This window comes from Suncus etruscus, chromosome 6 (genome assembly GCF_024139225.1).
Source record: "Suncus etruscus isolate mSunEtr1 chromosome 6, mSunEtr1.pri.cur, whole genome shotgun sequence".
Lineage (NCBI taxonomy): Eukaryota > Metazoa > Chordata > Mammalia > Eulipotyphla > Soricidae > Suncus > Suncus etruscus.
In genome coordinates, this window is record NC_064853.1 from 88816021 (window position 1) to 88838701 (window position 22681).

The 22681-nt window shown below is 39.3% G+C and overlaps 1 protein-coding gene across 1 annotated transcript in view; it reads right to left on the reverse strand.

Moving 5' to 3' along the window:
• Positions 1-1863: 1863 nt before the first annotated feature.
• Positions 1864-22681, reverse strand: part of GNB4 (G protein subunit beta 4) — a 31821-nt gene continuing 11003 nt past the window's right edge. The window contains exons 2-9 of the mRNA XM_049775881.1: positions 18077-18115; positions 15012-15118; positions 11571-11634; positions 10785-10947; positions 8503-8569; positions 7867-8068; positions 5328-5544; positions 1864-3771 (exon numbers count right to left, since the gene is read on the reverse strand). Coding sequence (XP_049631838.1) covers positions 3665-3771; positions 5328-5544; positions 7867-8068; positions 8503-8569; positions 10785-10947; positions 11571-11634; positions 15012-15118; positions 18077-18115 — 966 coding nt within the window. The 3' untranslated portion in view covers positions 1864-3664. The remainder of the gene's footprint in view (positions 3772-5327; positions 5545-7866; positions 8069-8502; positions 8570-10784; positions 10948-11570; positions 11635-15011; positions 15119-18076; positions 18116-22681) is intronic.

Consider the following 22681-nt stretch of genomic DNA (forward strand, 5'->3'; position numbering starts at 1 on the left):
GCTCAGGGGTTACTCCTGGCTATGCGCTCAGAAGTTGCTCCTGGCTTCTTGGGGGACCATATGGGGCGCCGGGGGATCGAACCGCGGTCCGTCCTAGGCTAGCGCAGGCAAGGCAGGCACCTTACCTCCAGCGCCACCGCCCGGCCCCAGTTCTAATAATTTTAAATTTTGTTTTCCATAATGGCAAATGGAAAACTAAATTGAACATAGTACTTGGGGTGTTTAGGGGTTACTCCTAGCTCTGCACTCAGGAATTATTCCTAGTGGGCTCGGGGGACCATATCGGTTGCCAGGGATCAAATCCATGTTAGCTGCGTGCAAGGCAATCCCTACCAATACAGCTCCCTAGAATTATATCCTAAAGAGTCTAGAAAGAAAATCTTCATTATTAGATTGATCTCATTGAGACATTTAAAAGGTTAAATACATTAACAACTAAGCTAGGAGATTCAGCTGTGTTCGTTTTTATGATGTGAGACATTCGCAAAGAAAAGCATAGACTTTGCTGTGTGTATGACAATGGCATAGTATATTTTATATTTCAGTTTGTCACCTGGAGAAGTTAGTTTTAGTACTGCATAAAATTCCTAGTTTAGTACTGCATAAAATACCTACATCACTTTTCTTCTGTAAATTTGCCACCATCATGCTGTAGTTTGAGTTTAAATTAAAATGGGGATTGCCTATTAGGCCCTCGGTTAAAATAATGCACCCAACTCTGCATCTATAAAGATGGAACATATAGTCTGTGTAGCTATGGAATCACAATTCTAAAATTCTAAATTTTGGAGTGTCTGAATAATCGCACTAATAGTATAGCTGCCTCAAATGAGGTCTATTCATCAGCACAAAGGAGATAACATTGCTGAGAACAAAATGGCTTTCTACAAGCTTTGGGAATGATTTGCAATCACTATTACTTTGTTTTAGAATAGTGCCTGCCTGTTGTTAGACCTGTTGCTGTGCTCAGGGCTTGCCTCTGGCTCTGTGCTTAGGGATCAATTTTGGCACTGTATGTGGGGCCATATGTAGTATCAATTATAGAACCTGCATGCAAGCCAAATGCCTTAACTCCTGTACTCTCCAGCCCAAGAGTATGTGTCTTTAAAATACACTTGCCAGATCTCAAAAAAACTATACTGCATGATGAATTATTAATAAGTCAAGTGAAGCACTTAATGTTTCAATGCTTCTTAAAAGGTGAAAAAGAAAATAAGTATTGAATAAGTGCTTTAATTAATACAAATTCCTTAAAAACTACATTGGCCAAATTGCCACACCTTGAAAGAAAAACCCAGACTCAAACTGTACACAGTTTTTTACAAATGATATATTCTTATAGTGATTTCAAAAGAAAGTCTTATGCACAATAGAATTAAACACTCAGCTGAACTCAACTTTAAGTTTTCAGCTACTGAAACTAATATCACAAGAAAGCAAAGATTTAAGTTAAAGTGGTTACGAGGCCACCATTGATCATGTGTAATTAGCCTCTACAATGGCTAGGTTTTAGTTGCCTAGTAATATTTATGGGAATTGCTTTTAGACTATATTTACAGACCTTAATATTAAATGTTTTTTTTCTGTAGTACCAGGGATCAAAGTCAGGGCCTCACACATGCAAGGCACTTCTCTACTATTGATCTACATCCCCAGCTCTACGTTATTTTTATCAACAAGTTTAGGAGCTCAGAATCCTTCTAGTCTCTGTTTCTCTGATTAAAGTATCTTGTTACTAGAAAAAATATGTAGAGTACATTTTTATATATGGGATTCTATGAACTCTATTTTGGAAAACCCTTATCCCTTCATGTTTTTGGAAAATGAATACAGACAGTCCTTTAACATTCTTTTCTTGGGGCTGGGTATAGCTCAATGGAAGAACATTGTCTTGTGTGTTTGAGGCCTTGGGTTCGACTTCTAACACTGCAAAAACAAAAACACAGAAAAACATTCTTGTCTTATTTCAAAGAGCTGCTCTTTATGAAGTGATATAAATAGACCACAGTTACTAACAGCTAAAAGGCTAATGGGAACTTTATATATGCATATAAATATACATTCATGCGTTCTTTCTATAATATTCAGCTCAGGCCCTACATTATAGTCTTTTATATGTATTCTTTTTACTGTCAACTGATCAGACACAAACCTGTTATTTCATTGTAATCGAGTCATTAGAACATTTACAATATATAATGAAAATATACAGGTGAAGTTTAGGAGTATTTAGGTTTACAGTTACAGGTGACCAAAAGTTAACAGAACCCACCTCAATGGCAACTGACAGTGTTACGTTATGAAACAATGCGCTTCTATATAATAGGGGCCAGCTTGTGACTTCACCATCAAGATGAACAATCTCCATACTGTGAAATATTCAGATTTATTTGAAATAGAAAATTCAAGGAGAATGTATCTACTTAAATTCAGGGGCCCATTCTAGGAAAAGCTACATAACAAGCCAAGAAACGGCTTAGTATTTTCCTCTGACTCCTGCTTTCAGAATTTTTCTTGGAGGTTTTCTTTTGGGTCTTACTTAGGTCTAGGCATTCTCAGAAGCAAAACCACTTAGAAATCAGTACTTTGTACTAAGCGAAAAAAATATTATAAAAGAGTAAAAGTTTAAATGTTTAGTTTTTAAATTTTAGATTAAAAATTGTGAAGGCAGGTAGTATCAATTCAGATTTTAAGTTACATGAACATAAATTCATAAAGCCACCAATATCATATTATAAATAATCAGATTTAGTTGAAGACAAGCTTTTATACACCTTTCATATCCAGGGAATTCTAATTCTAGTTGCTATGGAGGGAGCACACAAGGAAGAGAAGTTTCTGATACAAGAACAATCCAAAGTCCAAATTCCTGAAACGAATACAAACTCAGTTTCAGAAAATGAAATCAGTAGGAAAAGCCAACTATCTAGAGTTACTCATATTATCATGAGATCATAACCAGGCCTTTAGAATGCCAAGAAACATATAAACGTATTACTTCTATGTACCTAATATCAATAGATCTTATGTGTGTCTAAAATTTCAGAGTGAAATCTCTATACTCTGGGCCTCAACTTTGCTCATCCCTCAAAGTACTGAAAATGAACATTTAATTAAACTGGAAAACAACATATCAGAAGCTAATGATTTTCCTAATGATTTCCCTCATATGTACTAGGCTTTCTCAGATAGAAAAGGAAAATCAAAATCAAAGAAGGAATCTTTCTATGCACAACACACTGTTTCATTCCCACCCTATGACTATTACAAAAACACAAAATTAAGACATGTAATATGTATACAAAATTAAAAATGTAGTTCCTTTAGAAAGGCAAATAAACAAATACAGGTAGGCTGCTATAATGGGAACATTTTTTCAAAGAACATAGAGTTAAATTGCGTATAAGCTCAAATTCATTCATCTTAAATAAACTTGACTCTTCAAAGACACTGGTCCTTTTGATCTCAGCAAGCACCTTCGTCTTTGTTTTGCTTTTCATCTTATGTGTTGACATGTACTGGAAGTTTCCTTTTGTTCATAAGTGGCTCGATAAAAAAATCTTCACTTGCAAATAGAAGGTAGGATTTTTTTTTTCACAGCTATCGGCTGTAGCACTGATTCCTCCAGATATCAATGGAGAATGGAAATTATGCACGGTGTGGTTTAATTCCAGATTCTCAAAAAACTGTCCCAAGAGCCTGTAGCCACAGCCATGCCATCATCAGTTACACCTAAGCAGCTGACACGGTTGTCATGACCAGCAAGAACACCTGGAGGAAAAAATTCAGTTAGGTTAGCAATTAGTGATTTTAGAATTAAATAGACACAAGCCTCAAAGTCCTATAGGGGGCACCAAAAAAATTAGCCCTAGAGAGCCACACAAGGTCGGGTATATGTCTCCAAATAGAAAGTCTGCTGAGCACCTGACATAATGAATGAAAATGAATCTACTCTTCCTAAATTAGAACTGTATGTCAAAAAAATGCATTTAACTCTATAGAGAATATATAGTGTGAGTCTCGATGATCAACTTAAAAAGTCAGTTACGTGCACACAGTTGTGCTAAAGACTTTCCTTGCTGAGAAAAGCCGGGACAGCAGGACCAGGGGGCACAGAAAACCTTTGGTGTTCATGGCAACAGGAAAACCAACAGCTGACACCTCATTGTACTTTTAAGAATCAAGTAATCGGGGCCTGGAGAGATAGCACAGCGGCGTTTGCCTTGCAAGCAGCCGATCCAGGACCAAAGGTGGTTGGTTCGAATCCTGGTGTCCCAAATAGTCCCCCGTGCCTGCCAGGAGCTATTTCTGAGCAGATAGCCAGGAGTAACCCCTGAGCATCGCCGGGTGTGGCCCAAAAACCAAAAAAAAAAAAAAAAAATATCAAGTAATCGACGATAGACTATTTACAAAAAGGATCTATAGGAGTCCCCAAGAGCCACTATACTATGGTTACCAAGCTGTTTAGAACCATTCATGTGTATAAGTATGATTAAACAAAATTTGTAATCACTTTGTGTGATTTTATTTTAAATCCAGAGCCCAGAATGATGTGATAGCCACACACATTTGGGGGGGGGGGGGCGCTACTGGAAGACCTATGAGTCCAGGATAAGGAGAGGTACAGGATTGGACTGTACCCAACAGTCACTGTGTTTCCTGTTTAAGATATTGTAAGAAATATGTTGTTGACAAAAAATACAATATTGTATTTATTGTTCTGATTTATATCAACATTTCCCAATAGGAAAGTAACAGAAGCTACTCTTCAGGGTCTTCAAACTACGGCCCGCGGGCCACATATTGTATTTGTTCCCGTTTTGTTTCTTCACTTCAAAATAAGATATATGCAGTGTGCATAGGAATTTGTTCATAGTTTTTATTTTCACTATAGTCCGGTCCTTCAATGGTCTGAGGGACAGTGAACTGGCCCCCTGTTTAAAAAGTTTGAGGACCACTGCAAGGGCAACAAGGAAGATACTCAAACTCTTCAGATGGCCAATTCTCCTCAGTTCTGGGGTGCCCAGGAGGGCTTTTCCCAGGAAAGGAAACAGCTGAGGGGAATCACTTTCTGTGTGCTGATAAAACCAAAATCAAGACTACAGTAGATGAATAACAAAACTAAGCCAAAGGCTATAGGTCCTGCAACTGGTCTATTGAACTGAGGTTTCCTGTGAAGGGAGAGGAGAAGGGGGTTCCCTGTGGAGGGTGTGACGTTGGAATGTTGTATGCACGAAACCGCAGTATTAACAGTATTGTACATCAGGGTGCCTCAAATAAAACACACTTAAGAAACAAGACCATCACGAGTACAGAGACTTACTGACCTGCGCGATCTCCTTTCAGCGTGTCCCACACATTACAATTAAAGTCGTCATAGCCAGCCAACAGGAGGCGCCCACTTTTTGAGAAGGCTACAGAAGTGATCCCACAGATGATATTGTCATGGGAATACATTAATAACTCCTGGTCAGCACGCAGGTCAAAGAGACGGCATGTGGCATCATCAGAGCCAGTGGCAAAAGCATAGCCATTTGGGAAAAACTAGAAAGGAAAGCAACAAGTGTTTGTTCCAGTAGGCAAACAATATTCAGGGGAAGCTGTGCAGTACTAGGCACTGAGTCAAGACAGACCTAAGTGGATTAAAGACATCAAGATTAAAAAACATTAACACATTTGTTACTGTTACCTAAAGAAAAAAAAAACAAAACAAAACTTTAAAGGGTGAGAGAGAAAGCTCACTGGGCTAATAAAAAGCACATGTTTTACAATTTTATGAAGGAGCCTCAGGTTTGATTCACGGCACTGCATGCCTGCTAAGCACAGAGCCAGAATCCCCTGACAATTACGAGATGTGGATCCAAAAAGACAAAAATTAAAGTTGACTAAAATAAAAGTATTTAAAAGAGGTCAGATAGAGGCTACAGCGATAGCACAGCGGTAGGGTGTTTGCCTGGCACGTGGCCTATCTAGGATGGACCTTGGTTTGATCCCCCAGTGTCCCATATAGTCCCCCAACCCAGGAGTGATTTCTGAGTGCATAGCCAGGAGTAAACCCTGAGCATCATAAGGTGTGGCCCAAAAAAGCAAAAAAAAAAGGGGGGGGACGACATGGTGGCGCTAGAGGTAAGGCGTCTGCCTTGCCAGCGTTAGCCTAGGACATACCGCGGTTCGATCCCCTGGTGTCCCATATGATCCCCCAAGCCAGGAGCGACTAACCAGGAGTAACCTCTGACCGTCACCGGGTGTGGTCCAAAAACCAAAAAAAAAAATAGAGGTCAGATAGATAGTAGAGTGGGCAGAAAGCTAGCCTTGTAGGCTAGACTTGTAGACCCAGGTTTGATACTTATTACCTCTCAGGGTCCTGAGAACTTGCATAAGTGATCTCTGGGTAAGCCCTGAGCACCACGAGATGTGGCCCCCAAACCGTAAAAGGAAAACTTTTTTTTAAAATTGATACCTTTAAGCATCATGATTACAAACATAATTGTAGTTGGGTTTCAGACATAAAAAATAACACCCCTCTTCACCAGTGCAACCTTCCCATCACCAATGCCCCTATCTCCCTCCTCCCCCCCCCTGCATGTATTCGAGAAAGGCATTCTATTTCTCTCACTTACTATCACTGTCATGATAGTTGTTGGTGTAGTTATTTCTCTAACTGTGCTCACCAATCCTTGTGGTAAACTTCATATCATGGGCTGGTCCTTCCAAACCTCTTTATCTCTGGGAATTATTACCATACTATCTCAAAAAAAGGAAAACTTTTAAAGAAAGGAAGCTAGATGGAGCCAGAGCAATAGCACAGCAGGTAGGGCTTTTGCCTTGCATATAGCTGACCAGGCTTCAATCCCAGGCATCTTTTATGGTCCCCTAAGCCTGCCAGGAGTGATTTCTGAGTGTAGAGCCAGGAGTAACCTTTAAGCGTCGCTGGGTGTGAGGGCTTCCACATATCCATTTTTTTTGTTCCTGTATTATATTTCTTTATATTTCACACATGAGAGAGATCTCTTTTATTGTGGAGGTGATGAGGTCCACACACACATATAGATAAACAATAAGATAAAATAAGACTAGACTACTAAAATTCCACAAAATTGTAAATCAGTGATAAATTGATATTTTTTTTCAAAAACTGCATGTGTTTTGTAGATATATAAATTAAAATTTAATAGTATAAATAGCTCTGTGCAAATACATTTTTTGATTTCCATAAAATTGATAATCCCATAAATATACAATTTTATTAAGTGTGGATCAAGGACAGTTAAAATTTTTTTCTTGTAAAAGGGCTTTTTAATATATTTTAATATATAATATATTTTTAATATCTTTTATTATATTTAAAGTTCCAGCTCACCTCATGAAGCTCACCACGAAGAGTGATGAGTTTAGAGAAATAACTACATTCTGAACTGTCCTAATAATGAGAATGTATGAGGGAAATGGAAAGCCTGTCTAGAGTACAGGCGGGGGTTGGGTAGGGAGGAGGGAGATTTGGGACATTGGTTATGGGAATGCTGCACTGGTGATGGTGGTGTTCTTTACATGACTGAAACTCAAACACAATCATATATGTAATCAAGGTGTTTAAATAACATACCCATTTTTTTGAGAATTCCACACTTTATTTATTGATTTTGGAAACACAGTCAGTTGTGCCTAAGGGTTACTCCTAGATTCATGCACAGGAATTGCTCCGAGGGCACACAGGGGACCATGCAGATCTGGCTGGTAGTGAAGACCAGAACTTGAGCCTCTGGCATGCAAAGATTGAGCTTCTGCCCTTTATGCTATAGCTACCCAGCCCCAAACTCCACTCTCTGAGGTTTCTAAGGGTCTTCCTTAGAAATGCTGAGTACTCACACTGACGGCATTAATGTCTGACACGTGTCCAGTGAAAGACTGTCTACACATGCCATCTCGGATATCCCATAATTTGGAGGAGGCATCACAAGCGCCAGAAACGAAAGTCCGCATGTCAGGACTGAGAGACAGACTCATCACGTCGCCCGAGTGCCCAGTGAACGTGGTGGTCTGCTGGGCGGTTTCAATGTCCCACAGAGCACTATAAAGGAAAATGACAGAAACAGTAAAACACGCCATCTTCTCTTCCCTTAGCTCCTTCTACCCTGCCGCCCCAGCCCCTAATATTTTTTATTTTTTTTATTAATAATTTTTATTTTGACCAAAGTGGATTACAAATCATTCACAGTAGTATTTCAGGTACATAGTGACATTGAATCAGGGGCATTCCCACCACCAATATTGTCCTTCCTCAACCCCAGTTCTTAGCATGCATCCCATATCCCCCTCCTTTGCACGCCCCCCCCCCCAGCTGCTAGTATAAGTGGTCCCCTCTGTGTCTAGCTTGTTGTAGATTGGGTATCAATTCTGTTGTAGTTGGCTTTGGGTTTGGTGTTTAAGTCTGATCATTTTTTTATTTCTACTCAATGTTCATACGACTGTTTGGTTTTAAGAGCTCTTGGGAAGCAAACTTACCAGGTTGTATCTCCTGAACTTGTGACAATTTGACTGTCATCCAAAAAACGACAGCAAGACAAGTAGCCTGCAGTGTAAAATAACAAAAAGTGACACATATTTAGGTTGTCACAGATTGAAAAGCTCAATGGTCACCTGAAATATAACCTATTAATTTTTTTAAAAGCCTATGCTTACATAGGCTGCAAGCATTCATTAGTAGATGCTATAGTTTTGTGTCTTTTTTTTTTTTTTTTGGTTTTTGGGCCACACCCGGTAACGCTCAGGGGTTACTCCTAGCTATGCGCTCAGAAGTTGCTCCTGGCTTGGGGGACCATATGGGACACCGGGGGGATCGAACCACGGTCCGTCCAAGGCTAGCGCAGGCAAGGCAGGCACCTTACCTTTAGCGCCACTGCCCGGCCCCAGTTTTGTGTCTTAAATACTCTGCCCCCCCCACATTTAAAATTATTTTGGTAGCTGTGAGGGCCACTTCTGATGGATGGTACTGGATGCCAGAGTCCATACCATACCTCCTCAGCGCTGCAGCTAAATTCTGGCAACAAGCTGATGTGTCTGGGGCAATAGTACAGCTGATATACTTGCATGTGGCCAACCCAGGCTCATTCCATATGGTTCCCTGAGTACTGCCAGGAGTGATTCCTCAGTGCAGAAACAGGAGTCATTTCTGAGCATCATCAGGTGTGACCCAAAACCAAACAAAAAACAACAATAAAAAGCCCAGCTCAATGGCAAAGCCAGAGCAATAGGACAGTCACCTTGCATGCGGCTGACCTGGGGTTTACCCCCAGCATCACATACATTCAGTGCCCTGAGTTTTGCCAGGAGTAATCCCTGAGCATAGAGCCAAGAGTAAGCCCTGAGCACAGCAAGGTGACTCAAAAACAAACCAAAACCAGCTCAATGAGCTGAATGCAGGCTCAGGTATGCAGAGGCTGGAGCTTGATTCTTAGTATCACTTGGTCCTCCAAACAGCCCAGAGAGCCACCTCTGAATGTGGAGCCAGGAGTAGTTCCTGACCATCCCCAGAGGTGGCCCCCCAAACAAAACAAATAGCTAAATCAAAATTAAAAATTAAAGTATTTAAGAATAACAATCCTCTTATAGAACTCTTCCAATAAAAGGTAGCATTTGAATTTTAAAAAGAGGCACAGTTGGGGCTGGAGCAATAGCAGAGCTGTAGAGCCTTGAACGAATCAACTCCTGACAGATCCTGATTCGATTCCTAGCATCTCCTGTGGTCCCCCAAGCCTGCCAGGAGCGATTTCTGAGCAGAGCCAGGAGTAAACCCTGAGTGCCACTGGGTGTGGCTCAAAAACAAAAAAAATAAAAGAAAAGAAAAGCACAGCCAACAATGAAGTGGCATTGCTGGCCCTCAGAATGACCAGCAAGCACCATGACACGCTGGGCACAGTCATGCGACTGTTCAGTCCACTTGGTTGAGTATCTCCAGGAGTGGCCTCTGAGCATCTTGATCACTGCTCAGGAGTTCACCCACTACTTTTTCTCAAAAGAAGGATGGTAAAAAAAATAATACTGCCAAGGGGCCAGAAAGATAGGACAGCAAGTAGGACACTTAACTTGCACACACTTGGCCTGGGTTTGATCCCTGGTATCCCATATGGTCCCCTGAGCTCCACTAGGAGGAATTCCTGAGTGACCCCTGAGCATTACTAGTGTGATCCAAAAATTAATATTAATAATAATAATAACAAAAATAATAATATAATCCTGTCAAGAATAATTATATAATCCTGCCAAGAATAATAATATAATCCGGCCAAGAATTCAGATAGGCATAAACCAAAGGAGTGGCAATATACAATTAACAACTCCAACCAAATACTATCCTGCTAAAAAGTACGCTGGCACATAAAGCAATGCACTATCACATTACGAAAAATACTTTATATCTTAGTCTGGATTTTCAATGATAAGACAATAACTGCATAATACCAAAGTTATTATGTGGTAAAGAGAATGCAGTAAATTGTATTTGCTTTCTCTTTGCATTTTTCATTCTTATCAGATCACCTGGCAATCAGTTTCTTAATTTCACCAAATGAACACAGCACTTTACTTAAAACGCAGAATTATTGCCATCATTTGTAGGATGATTAAGAGCTAGTGCTTCCCTGACTCATAGTTGTGTGTACGCTCACTTGATTAATCCTCTTCCTTCAAGCCAGCAGAGCACAATCTGGGACACACTGTCCTGGATGGGCTCATTTGTCAGAAGGAGTTGGGTTGAGGAGGAAAGCGGAATATGTAATGCTGCTCACCCGTGTGACCAGGTAATTCACGGCTCACTCTCACATTTCCCTCTCGGGTTTTTAAATTATAGATGGAGCAGATGTTGTCCAGTCCTCCACAAGCAACGTAATTACCCGAAGGTGCATACGCACAAGTCATCACCCAAGAGGACCGCAGAGGGATAGCATGCATCTGTAGAACCAACACAAAGCACAAAAACTACTACTCAGACCACAAGAATCAGCCACTTATTTTGCAAATCTACTTACAAAGAGGCACATATTACTAAAATTAAATCAGCCTAAGAAAAATAAGTCAACTAGAAAAGGCAATGCCTTGAAGAAGCAAGCAGGGGGAAATAAAATACTAATGCATACCAAAAGCCTACATTGGTTTTAAAAAATGACCATGACAAATTGTTCCAATGAAAGAAGGCCTCTTTTCAGAATTCAGTCTTTTATTAAAAGCAATATGGCTATTTAACTTATATTAAGGAATCAAATGGTTGGGCTAGATAATACAGTAGACACCGCCTTGCACTCAGCCAACCTGGGTTCAACCCCTGGCATGACACAAGGTCAGTTGAGCACCACCAGGAAAACAGGCATTCCACTGGCAGGGATGTCTCCCAGAAAAAAGAAAAAATTTGTTTAATTCTACACCACTGCTAAAAAAATTTCCTTCAATGTAACACTGAACAAAGAAAGGGAAGTAATAAAATAAAGGAATAATTGGTGAATATCAAATCAAATATAAAGTTATAAAAATTTAAAATAAAAAAACTATTATAAAAATAATAGTTAAGAAGACTCTACCTTATTTGTTGTATAGCTATCCCAAATAATTAATTTTCCATCTTGAGAAGCACTGACTAATAGCCTAGAAAAACAAATACAAAAGTGGTTTAAATTAGTTACACACTGAATTGATGTAAGTTAGAAAAACAGAAATAAAATATTCTTTTAAACATTGGAAACAAAAACATTCTCCCAACTTAAATTTACTCTGCATGCCAAAAATGTTCAACTTAACAAAAAACTGAAAATATTTAGACTTTTTTTTTACTACAAATATCTGGTCATGATTCAACTTTTCCATAATAATAATCTAGAACTTATTCAGGATTCTGTTAAAAATCAATTGGTTAGTATTTACTTTCTTAAATTTAGTAACATAGAGTATATATATATACCTACCATGAATCTTTCTTTCAATATAACACTATCCTCTGAGAGACAGTATATTTAAGGCAGTGTTACAGACATAATGAAGGAAATAAGTCTTGTCCTTAAGGTGTCTCTACCTTCTAGTGGAGATAAGAAACAAGTGTGCACACGCAAGTATGTGTATAAAAAATATGCGTACATTGATCAAGTAAATACAATTGGTAAATGGCATAGTATAAAATAAATGTCATAGAAAGTAAAATAGGAACAAATAACTGAGAACTAAGTTAATTAATTTGTATTTTACAAAAGATCATTTGTTAAAAATGGAATTTTGAGAGTTAAAAATAGAAGAAAGTCTTCTGAGAATATGTATCATTCATGGCAAGAAATGGAAAAATATAGTGGGTGTTTCAAGAATACCGGTAATTAAATTTCCAGTAGAGCAGTTTGTGAGAAATGGGAAAAATAGGGCCCGGAGAGATAGCACAGCAGCGTTTGCCTTCAATCAGCCGATCAAGGACCAAAGGTGATTGGTTCGAATCCTGGTGTCCCATATGGTCCCCCGTGCCTGCCAGGAGCTATTTCTGAGCAGACAGCCAGGAGTAACCCCTGAGCACCGCTGGGTGTGGCCCAAAAAACAAAAAAAAAAAAAAAAAAGAGAGAGAGAGAAATGGGAAAAATAGTTGAGAAAAATATTTTGAGTTAAACTACAGAAAGTCTTGTTTGTGAGACTAAGTATAAAGTGATTAGTACTTCCTGAAGTTTTTTTTGTTATTGTCTTAGAATTTTATTTGACCATATATAAAATACAAAACTTCAAATGTATGTACAATGAAAAAAAGATGACCTTCCTATCTATTAGCCAGTCACCTGGGTCCCTTCCCCATTGGAAAATAATTTAATTAGGTTCTCATAGCTATTGATACTAAGTTCTTATGAATGAGATTATCTAATGGAAAGATGGGACCTATACCTATTTCTAACTTCTTTAAAAAAATCAATTGGAGAGCTTGGGAGATAGTACAGTGATAAAGGTATTTTCTTTGCAGGCAGCAGGCTCTAGTATGATCCCTGACACTTGATATGGTCCCCCAACACCTCTATTAATGGCCCATGAGCAAACAATCAGTAGTAACTCCAAGCACCACTACTGCCCAAACCAATGGAATCATCAACATTGAACTGAAAGGAATGTTGAACAATGAACACATCTCAAAATAGGGAAAAAAAAAAACACAAGAGAAAGTTTCTTTGACAATACCTTTGTTTTCCTGTAGGCTTGGGAAAAGCTTAAAGTAAGAGCCATTATCGTTCGAGGACCACGTGAAGTGCTAGGGACCAAACCCTGGCCTCCTGCATGCAAACCATGCTCTGCAGCCCACTGTGCTACCTTTCTGGCTTCATTAATCTTATTATAAGTGACTGTATTTTGAGTTAAAAGTATGCATTACCAACGGGAGAATTGGTTTTTTTTTTTTTTTTTTTTGGTTTTTGGGCCACACCCGGTAACGCTCAGGGGTTACTCCTGGCTATGTGCTCAGAAGTTGCTCCTGGCTTGGGGGACCATATGGGACGCCGGGGGATGGAACCGAGGTCTGTCCAAGGCTAGCGCAGGCAAGGCAGGCACCTTACCTTTAGCGCCACCGCCCGGCCCCAGAGAATTGTTTTTATCCTAGCGTCTTTAAATAAATTAAATAAAGCATTTGGTTTCACTTTATGTCAGTTAAGTATGACTTTAAGTCAATTAAGTAATTTTATGTATCTCCTCCTTGTGTTCTGTATTACTGTACTCAAATTCCCATGTACAAGGTTGAAGCAATGTGTGGTATAGTAGCCTGCCTTGCACACAGCATACCTGAGTCCAATCCCTAGCTCCACATAGCTCCACTGAGGCTTACCAGGAGTGATCCCTGAGCACAGAACTGAAAGCCCTAAATATCACAAGGTGTGACCCCCCCAAACAAACATTCCAATATAGTGAGATGTGCCTCAAGCATTAGCAATAGATAAATAAACCAGTCTTCCATCTTCCTTCTTTCTCTCTCTCACTCCCTCCTTCCCTCCTTCCTTTCTACTTGTAGTTTTTCTTGGATAAAGATTATATAAATATAACTTCTACTATTTTTTTTGTGAAGCAAAATAGTTTTGTTGAAGCTTATTAGAAAGATGTGAGAGGATAAAAAGGGAGAGACTTTTAATAAAAAGAGAATACAGACTTCTCCAGAATGAAAATAGGCAAGTAAGAAACAAAGAGGCAAGTGAGATAAGTGTTCAAGGAAGAACACAGGTTTGAAGAGCACATTACTTTTTTTTTATTTTATTATTTTCTTTTTTGTTTGTTTGTTCATTTTGGCTTTTAGGCCAATACTGGTGGTGCTCAGAGGTTACTTTAGGCAGTTCTACACTCAGAAATCACTTCTGGTGGGCTTAGGAGACTAAATGGGATGCTCTGGATCGAATCCGGTCACTGTGCTATCTCTCCAGCCACATATAATTTCTTTCAAAAAATAATTTTTGGGTTTCCCCACCTCTTCTAAATTAATTTATTTAACTTAAATAAATTAAGTTCTAAATTAATTTATTTACATAAAACTGTTTTCTTCACAAAATAATTTCTTGGCCAGAGACATAGCTCAGCAGGCTGATTAAATATTCAGCAGGTTCCAGAGATCAAACCCTGGTGGGCTACAAGCAAGGCCCTACCCACTGTGTTATCACTCCATCCTCACAAAAGAAAGTTTTAAGCAAATGTTCTAACTAAAATTTCAAGACTAATATGTAACAAAAGTGAGTTGGCATACTAATAAACAAAATCAAATACCCTGTACAGTAAAGAAAAAAATATAGCCTTTTCTAATCCGTTTTTCAACAAGAACTGTTTGAGAGATAAGTTTACTTATATTTTATTTGTAATTAAAATTTTCAACTCCCCTTACTTACCTTTTTAAAGTATTCATATTTTAATACACATTTGTGAGGTGTGGATTTTCTGCAAACCCTCCACACAGAGTGTATGTTTGAACATAGAAAAGACAAGTTATCTTAGTGATGATCATTCTGCAGATTTGAAAAACGACAGGCACAAACCTTGAATCATATCCCCAGTGCATAGCATAGATCTTGGCAAGGTGACCCCTCAGGGTGCGGCGTGTTCGCATTTGTATTCGACCCACAGAGTCCATGTTGGATGTGATCTTTAGAAAGCAAGAAAAACAAAATGCTAGTCTTTACCCTTGATACAGCTCAGAAGACAATAGGCAAAAAGGAAGAGAGGGGTAACCAGAGAAAGGTGGCCCAAAGGTACAAATCTCCAATAAAAAGACAAATAATTGTGTATCTCATGATGATTCAATTAAAGAATGTATTTAATTAAAATGTAAGTAAAATATCTGACATAAAAAAAAGATAAATAAGAATCAGGGATACAGTGTATATGAATGGGTAGGCTGTAACTGCTATATACAAAATGTAGGACAGTTGCCAGAGGCATTGATTATGGGCAGGGAAATATTTCAAAGGGCTGGAGTATAGGCTTTAGATGCAGCGGTTCTATAGGTACCAGGCTCTAGCCACAGCACAACATGGTCACTCCAATCATACCTCAGAGTCGCCCCTGAGCACTAGCTAGGAGTAACTTGTGAGCATAGCCTGGTGTGCGCCAAACAGTAATAAACAATAAACCATAAATGTTCTCAAAAGAAAATTCTTTCCTTTCCTCTTTTTTTTTATCTTTGTATTATACTATACAAGATAGACATGAGCTAAACCTACTGTGATAATCATTTCACTATATATAACCATTGTGTTATAAACCCCAAGCTTTCTTTTTGTTTGTTTCTGGGGTCACATCTGGCAGCACTCGGGGCTTACTTCTAGTTCTGAGTTCAGTGATCATTCCTGGCCGTACTCAGGGGATTAGATTATAAGGAGTGTCCTTGCACGTACCTGCTGTACTATCTCTCCCTCTCCCAATGTCCTCAACTTAAAAAAAAATCAAAACAGGAAAATGGGAGTTGTGACAGATACCACTATCTTCAATTCTTTGATGTATTTTTTTTTTTTTTGTGGTTTTTGGGTCACACCCGGCAGTGCTCAGGGGTTATTTCTGGCTTCAGGCTCAGAAATTGCTCCCTGCAGGCTTGGGGGACCATATGAGACGCAGGGATTTGAACTGATGACCTCCTGCATAAAAGGCAAAAGCCTTATCTCCATGCTATATCTCCAGCCTCTCTTTGATGTATTTTTAATTTTAAAGTATACTTTAATAAAAAAATTTAATTTTGGGAGCAAGAATGATAGTGCAGCAGTAGGGCATTTGCCTTGCACATGGCTGACTCAGGACGGATCTCAGTTCAATTCCTGGCATCCCATATTGTCCCCCAAGTGAGAAGCAATTTCTGCGCACATAGCCAGGAGCAACTCCTGAGTGTTTCTGGGTGTGGCCCAAGATCCAAAAAAAAAAAGAAAAGAAAAGAAAAGAAAAGAATTTAATTTGGGGGCCACACTTAGTGATGCTCAGGGGTTACTTCTGGCCCTTCACCCCCTGGCAGTGCTCAGGGGACCATACAGGATGCCAAAAATCAAACCCAGGTCAGCCACAAACAGCACAAGCACTTTACCTGCTGTATTATCTCTCCAAAATATTTTTAAACTTAAACAACAAAACAAACAGAAACAGATAAAAAAAAAAAAAAGGCCAGGGAGATAGTTCAGTGGTTAGAAATGCATAGCTTTGAGGGGCCGGAGAGATAGCATGGAGGTAAGGCATTTGCCTTTCATTCAGAAGGTCATTGGTTCAAATCCCGGCATCCCATATGGTCCCCCGAGCCTGCCAGGAGCGATTTCTGAGCCTGGAGCCAGGAGGAACCCCTGAGTGCTGCCGGGTGTGACCCAAAAACCAAAAAAAAAAAAAAAAGAAATGCATAGCTTTACATGTGAAACTAAGTTTGATCTTCAGCACTCCACGGTTCCTTGAGCACCAGTAGGTGCTGCTGTGGAGATCTCCAAACACTGTTGGGTTTGCTCTGCTAGGCCCCAGCATCACGGCCTAAGCAACACTGTATTGCTGGCCTGAACAATGAAATACCAGCTACTATTACCAGGATTGGCCTTTACGACCCCTGATCCTTATTACGGAGGCCTCAACAAAAGATACCAACTTAGCAAATGAAGGTAATTTAATGTAAGTAAGTCCACCAAGTTATTATGGGATTGATATTTCTTACATAAAGCTATTTTCTGTAGACCGTTATAAGAATTGATATAAAGGGGCCAGCGAGGTAGCTCTAGAGGTAAGGTGTCTGCCTTGCAAGCGCTAGCCAAGGAAAGGACCACGGTTCGATCCCCCGGCGTCCCATATGGTCCCCCCAAGCCAGGGGCAATTACTGAGCGCGTAGCCAGGAATAACCCCTGAGCATCTAACGGGTGTGGCCCAAAAAACCAAAAAATAAATAAATAAATAAATAAATAAATAAAAGAATTGATATAATGCCCAACTTTAGTAAAAAATGCTACAAATAAAAATCTAATAGACAAAGTAAAATAGTTATCATTCAGTCCGGAGTAAAATGAGGCTTATAGTTGAACAGCACACAAAATACTTTGACAATAAATAGTATTAATCTAAACTAATAAAATTTTCCTATAAATTTTTATAAAAAATGCTTAACCAGAAAATGCCAAAAAGAAATCAGAAGCTACTTTATAAAAAGAAAAAACTGCTGACTCTGTGTACTTATATACATACAAACATATTGCCTGTATACATTTATAGCAGTAATTTTCTTTGACAGACATCTGCTTTAAAAAGTATACTTTAGGGGGGCAGAGTGATAGCAGAGGGTAGGGCATTTGCCTTGCACATAGCAGACCTGGATTTGATCCCAAGCATTCCCAAACTTGCCAGGAGTGATTTTTGAGTGCAGAGTCAGGAGTAACTCCTGTGTTTCATTGGGTGTGGCCCAGAAACCCCCCCCCAAAAAAAGTATACTTTAAAAAGCCTTTGTACAAAGACTGACAAATTATGAAGTTTTAAAACAAAATTCATATGATTTTTTTTCAAATAAATAAACGAGCTTTGAATTTCAATTTATATCAGTTCAATCTATTCCCTATAAAATTTTGAAATGGATTAGGGGTGAAAACTACCTTACCTGAATAAGGGTGGCATCATTGCACGCCTTCCTAGCATCCTGAAGAAAAGATAATAAAAGATGTTTAGGCATTAAAACACTAAGATATAATTAAAATTTTATGAAAATTTTCACATGTGATTCTACTTTATTACATAATCTTATGAAAATTTTCAAATGTAATATTACTATATTGCATAATCTTAAATTAATTTTGAAATAACATATAAAACAAAATAAGCAATTTCTATAATTTTAAGATGTAATATTCATAATGTATAATGTGGTTGTCTAATTATCTCAACAGCATTTATTTTATTTTTTGGGGGGGGGTTTTGGGCCACACCCGGCCGATGCTCAGGAGTTAACCCTGGCTGTCTGCTCAGAAATAGCTCCTGGCAGGCACAGGGGGCCATATGGGACACCGGGATTCGAACGAACCACCTTTGGTCCTGGATCGGCTGCTTGCAAGGCAAACGCCACTGTGCTATCTCTCTGGGCCCAACAGCATTTATTTTTTTTAAATAATTTTTATTGTGATCAATGTGAATTACAAGTCTTTCACATTATATCTAAAGTACATAGTGACAGTGAATTAGGATCATTCCCACCACTGGTGTTGTCCTCCCTCCACCCCTGTTCCCAGCATGCATCCCAAATCCCCCTACTTTGCCCCCCGGGTTGCTAGAATAAATGGTCCCCTCTGTGATACTCTCTGGGTATCGATTCTGTTGTTGACTTTGAGCTTGGTGTTTAGGTCTGATCTTTTTATATTTCCACTCAATGTTCATACAATTGTTTATTCCTGGTACCATCCACTGTTTTTTCCCCCCTCCATTTGTGAGGTGTAACAAGATGATTCAATTTTGTGGTTTTGGTGGCAAAAGAAATCGAGGAGGAGTCCGTCTAGAAGCTATAAATATCAATTTAAAAGAAGAAAGGGAGGGGCCAGAGAGATAGCACAGCGCTATGGCATTTGCCTTGCATGAAGGACAGTGATTTGAATTCCGGCATCCCATTTGGTCCCCCGAGCTGCAGGGGGTGATACCTGAGCATAGAGGTAGGAGTAGCTCCTGAGTGCTGCTGGGTGTGACCCAAAAACAAACAACAACAAAAAAAAAAAAAAAGAAGGGGGATAAAATGAACAAAACAAGCAATGACAAAGAAATACAACAACAACGAAAAACAATAACAAAAAAACAAGAAAGAAAAATAAAAATAAAGGAGGGCTGGTGTGGCAAGGTTTTGTGGTTCTTCTTTTTTTTTTTTTTGCAAAGGCACAGTAAAAAATGGGAAAATAGAAAAGGAATTCACTTGGCCTAAGAGATATAGAGTTTCTCCACCCTTGAAGCACACTGTCATGGGAACAACTAGATTCCAGACTTGCTCATTATCGAACCTCAAGGTCTTTTTGTGGTGCCAGGAACTTTTCTGCTCAGTTGTGGATGACAAAATCATTCCTCTGTAATTAAAGATCTTGGTATTTGCACAGGTCATAGGATGAAATCTAGGATAGAGTCTTTGTTTATGGTTCTAGAAGTTCTGCTTTGTCACGGTTGTTATAATCAGTCTTCTGTAATTAGTGATCTTGATTATTTTTGCACAGACCTAGGACAAAGCCTAGTTTATAATCTTTCCTTATGGTTCCAGAAGTTCTGCTCAGTCTTGGTGGTCAAAGTCAGACATCTGGAAGTAGAGATCTTGGTTTTGTACAAATTCTAGGCCACAGCCTAAGCTAGGGTCTTTCTTATTGATCCCAGGAAAAGCTCTGCCCAGTTGTGGTTGTCAAAGTTAGTCTTATATAATATAATATAATATAATATAATATAATATAATATAATATAATATAATATAATATAATATAATATAATATAATATAATATAATATAATATAATATAATATAATTGGCAACTGGGCTCTGGGGGGAAAGGGGAGGAAGGAAACTCCAATCCCATGCTTTTTCAAACTGGAGAGGAAGGCTGCAGCTGGACCCAGGAAATCCCATATGCCAGGATTACTGTTCCTCTTCGACTGGCATGGCTGGGAATCTGGGCAGGCAGCTGGCCAATGGCCTCCTGGGCTGACCAACTAGTCCAGGAGACCGAGATCCCCCCCATGCCAAACTGGTCTTCAGAGCCAGGTTTGGCAACTGGGCTTTGGGGGGAGGGGGTGAAGGGAAACTCCTCCAGTATCCATACTGGACCTCCTGCAGTGGTGTCTTTTCTTACTAATACTCATTTTTATAATATACTTTTTTTATAATATACTTTTTGAGCAATATCTAAAAATGTTCTTCATTCTAGACGGTTCCTAGGAAAGGAAACGGAATACCAAAGATTTGGATGATAACACTCAAATAGATCTTTAAAGTCAGTCTTTATGGATGTGACTTTCTGTACTGATTCCAAGCCAAAATCACAAACAAGTCATATATATGTATTGTATATAGCCCCTGTCATGTATTGCCTCTCCCCTACTCCTGTGTCTCCTCTATCCCCTCATTTTTCAATCCTGATTCGTTATCTTCCCCTAATTTAACCCTCTTTACCCTCAGTTCCTAACTCGGTAGGCACCAAGATTGACCTCCTGCCCCAACAGACCACCTTCCAGCTCCTCAGTGAAAGACACCCTCTGGGTCCTCGTTCTCATGCATTGGTAAAGAACTACAACCAGCACTCCTTCTGACTCATGCTTGATGGCCCCTCTCACCCCCAACAAATCGTGGACTGTTGCGCAATACAGGAATCGGCCTCAGCAAAACTCCCAGCTCAAAGACACTACAGGGTCTCGTAATGTAGCAAAGCATCTCTCAAACTCAATTCCAAGGCCTGAGAATCGAAAAGTATCTTACTCCCCACAAGAATATATCAAAAGACTTAATTGGGAGTCTTATATTGCCTATGGAAGCTCAATACCTGTATAACAATACATCTTAAGATGTGTATTCCTAAATATACAAGTAGCCTCCTCCACCACTTGTTTTATTCGAATACCTTTACTTTTTAACTCAGTTTTATTTATTTGTTCTATTTTAATATATACATTTTTTCTCTATCCTTACCATTTTTTTGTGCTGCTTGGTACAAAAAGCCTTGAGTGGGACAAAAGCTCAGAACAAAACCAGATGACAGAGACTGTGTGTGCAGCCTGTCATCCTTACCCAGAATAGCACCAGCAACACGTATGACATCATATGTTTTTGTATGGGCACAGTAAAAAAAAAAGGGGAAACCATAGACACAGAATAAAGATCTTATCTTCTAGGGATAAGAACTCACTTTTTATAGCAGAAGGATGCCTCTCATCCTGAACATGTGTCATGTGGATACAATCAGTCCCCAGGAGATTGGACAGTGTTAGTCCAATCAGAAACCCCCAGATCCCCGACATAGAAATGATACAGCTCTGGGCAACACCACCAGTAACTAAGCTCCATTGGGAGATTTATAACACTACTCTGGCACCAACTTGGGCCAGAGTATGTTGATATGTTGATATGTCAACGAGGAAAGGAAAACTTGACCTAAGACCAGGCTCTCCTATCACATCACCTAACAATAAATGGAAATCAGAAGAGCTATCGTCCTTTGAACTGTGAAAAATAAGAGCACCAACAACAGAAAACTGACTTTGACAACTGTGACTGAACAGAGCCTACCTTGGGACTAATAAGGAAAACCCTACCCTAGGCTGTAGTCCAGGACACATAAAAACAACAACAACAACAACAACAACAATAACAAGATGTCTTATTGTAGAGGTCCAACTTGGACAACAGAGACTGAGCAGAACCTTTGGATCCATAATATCCTAGGCTTCAGCTTAGGGACTGACGAAAACAGGGAGCAAGTGTTACAGAAGACTGAACACCACAACAAAGATGGATAGGAACCTCTAGAACCTAGAGACTCTATCCTAGACCCTGACCTATAACCTGCTCAAATACCAAGATCGCTAGCTACAGTGGCTTGATTTTTCACACACAACCAAGAGGAAACTTTCCTGGCATCACAAAAAAGCCTTTGAGATGGGGTAATGAGTATATATGAGGCCAGGAGTGGATCCCATGATGGTAAGCTTCAAGGATGGAGAAACCCTGAATGTCTTAGGCCATGGGAATTCCCTTTCTTCCTCAATGCATACTGTGCCTCTGCAAAAAAAAAAAAAAAAAAAAAAAAAGTGGGGGAACGCCAAACCCTACCACTCCAGCACCCATACTTTTTCTTGTTTTGTGTTGATTTGTTAGTTTTTTACTTTATTTTCCTTCTCTTTGTTCTTCCACTTTTCTCTTTCTTTTTCACACTTGTGGTTATTATTTAGAGATTTATTTTTATTTTTATTTGCCGGGTCCATTTTTTTCTTTTTTCTTCCATTTTTCTTTCTTTCTTTTCTCCTTTCTTTTTTTGGTAGTTGTCACCAAATTTTTTTTCTCCCCTTTTTCTTATCCTTTTTATCTCCAATGACGGTGGAATGAATGCTCAATCTACAACAAGCTGTAAAGTGGAGACCAGTTGCACTAGCATACTGGGGGGTAGAGGAGGGAGATATGCGATGCATACTGGGAATAAGGGCGGAGGGAGGACAGCACTGGTGGTGGGAATGCCCCTCATTCATTGTCACTATGT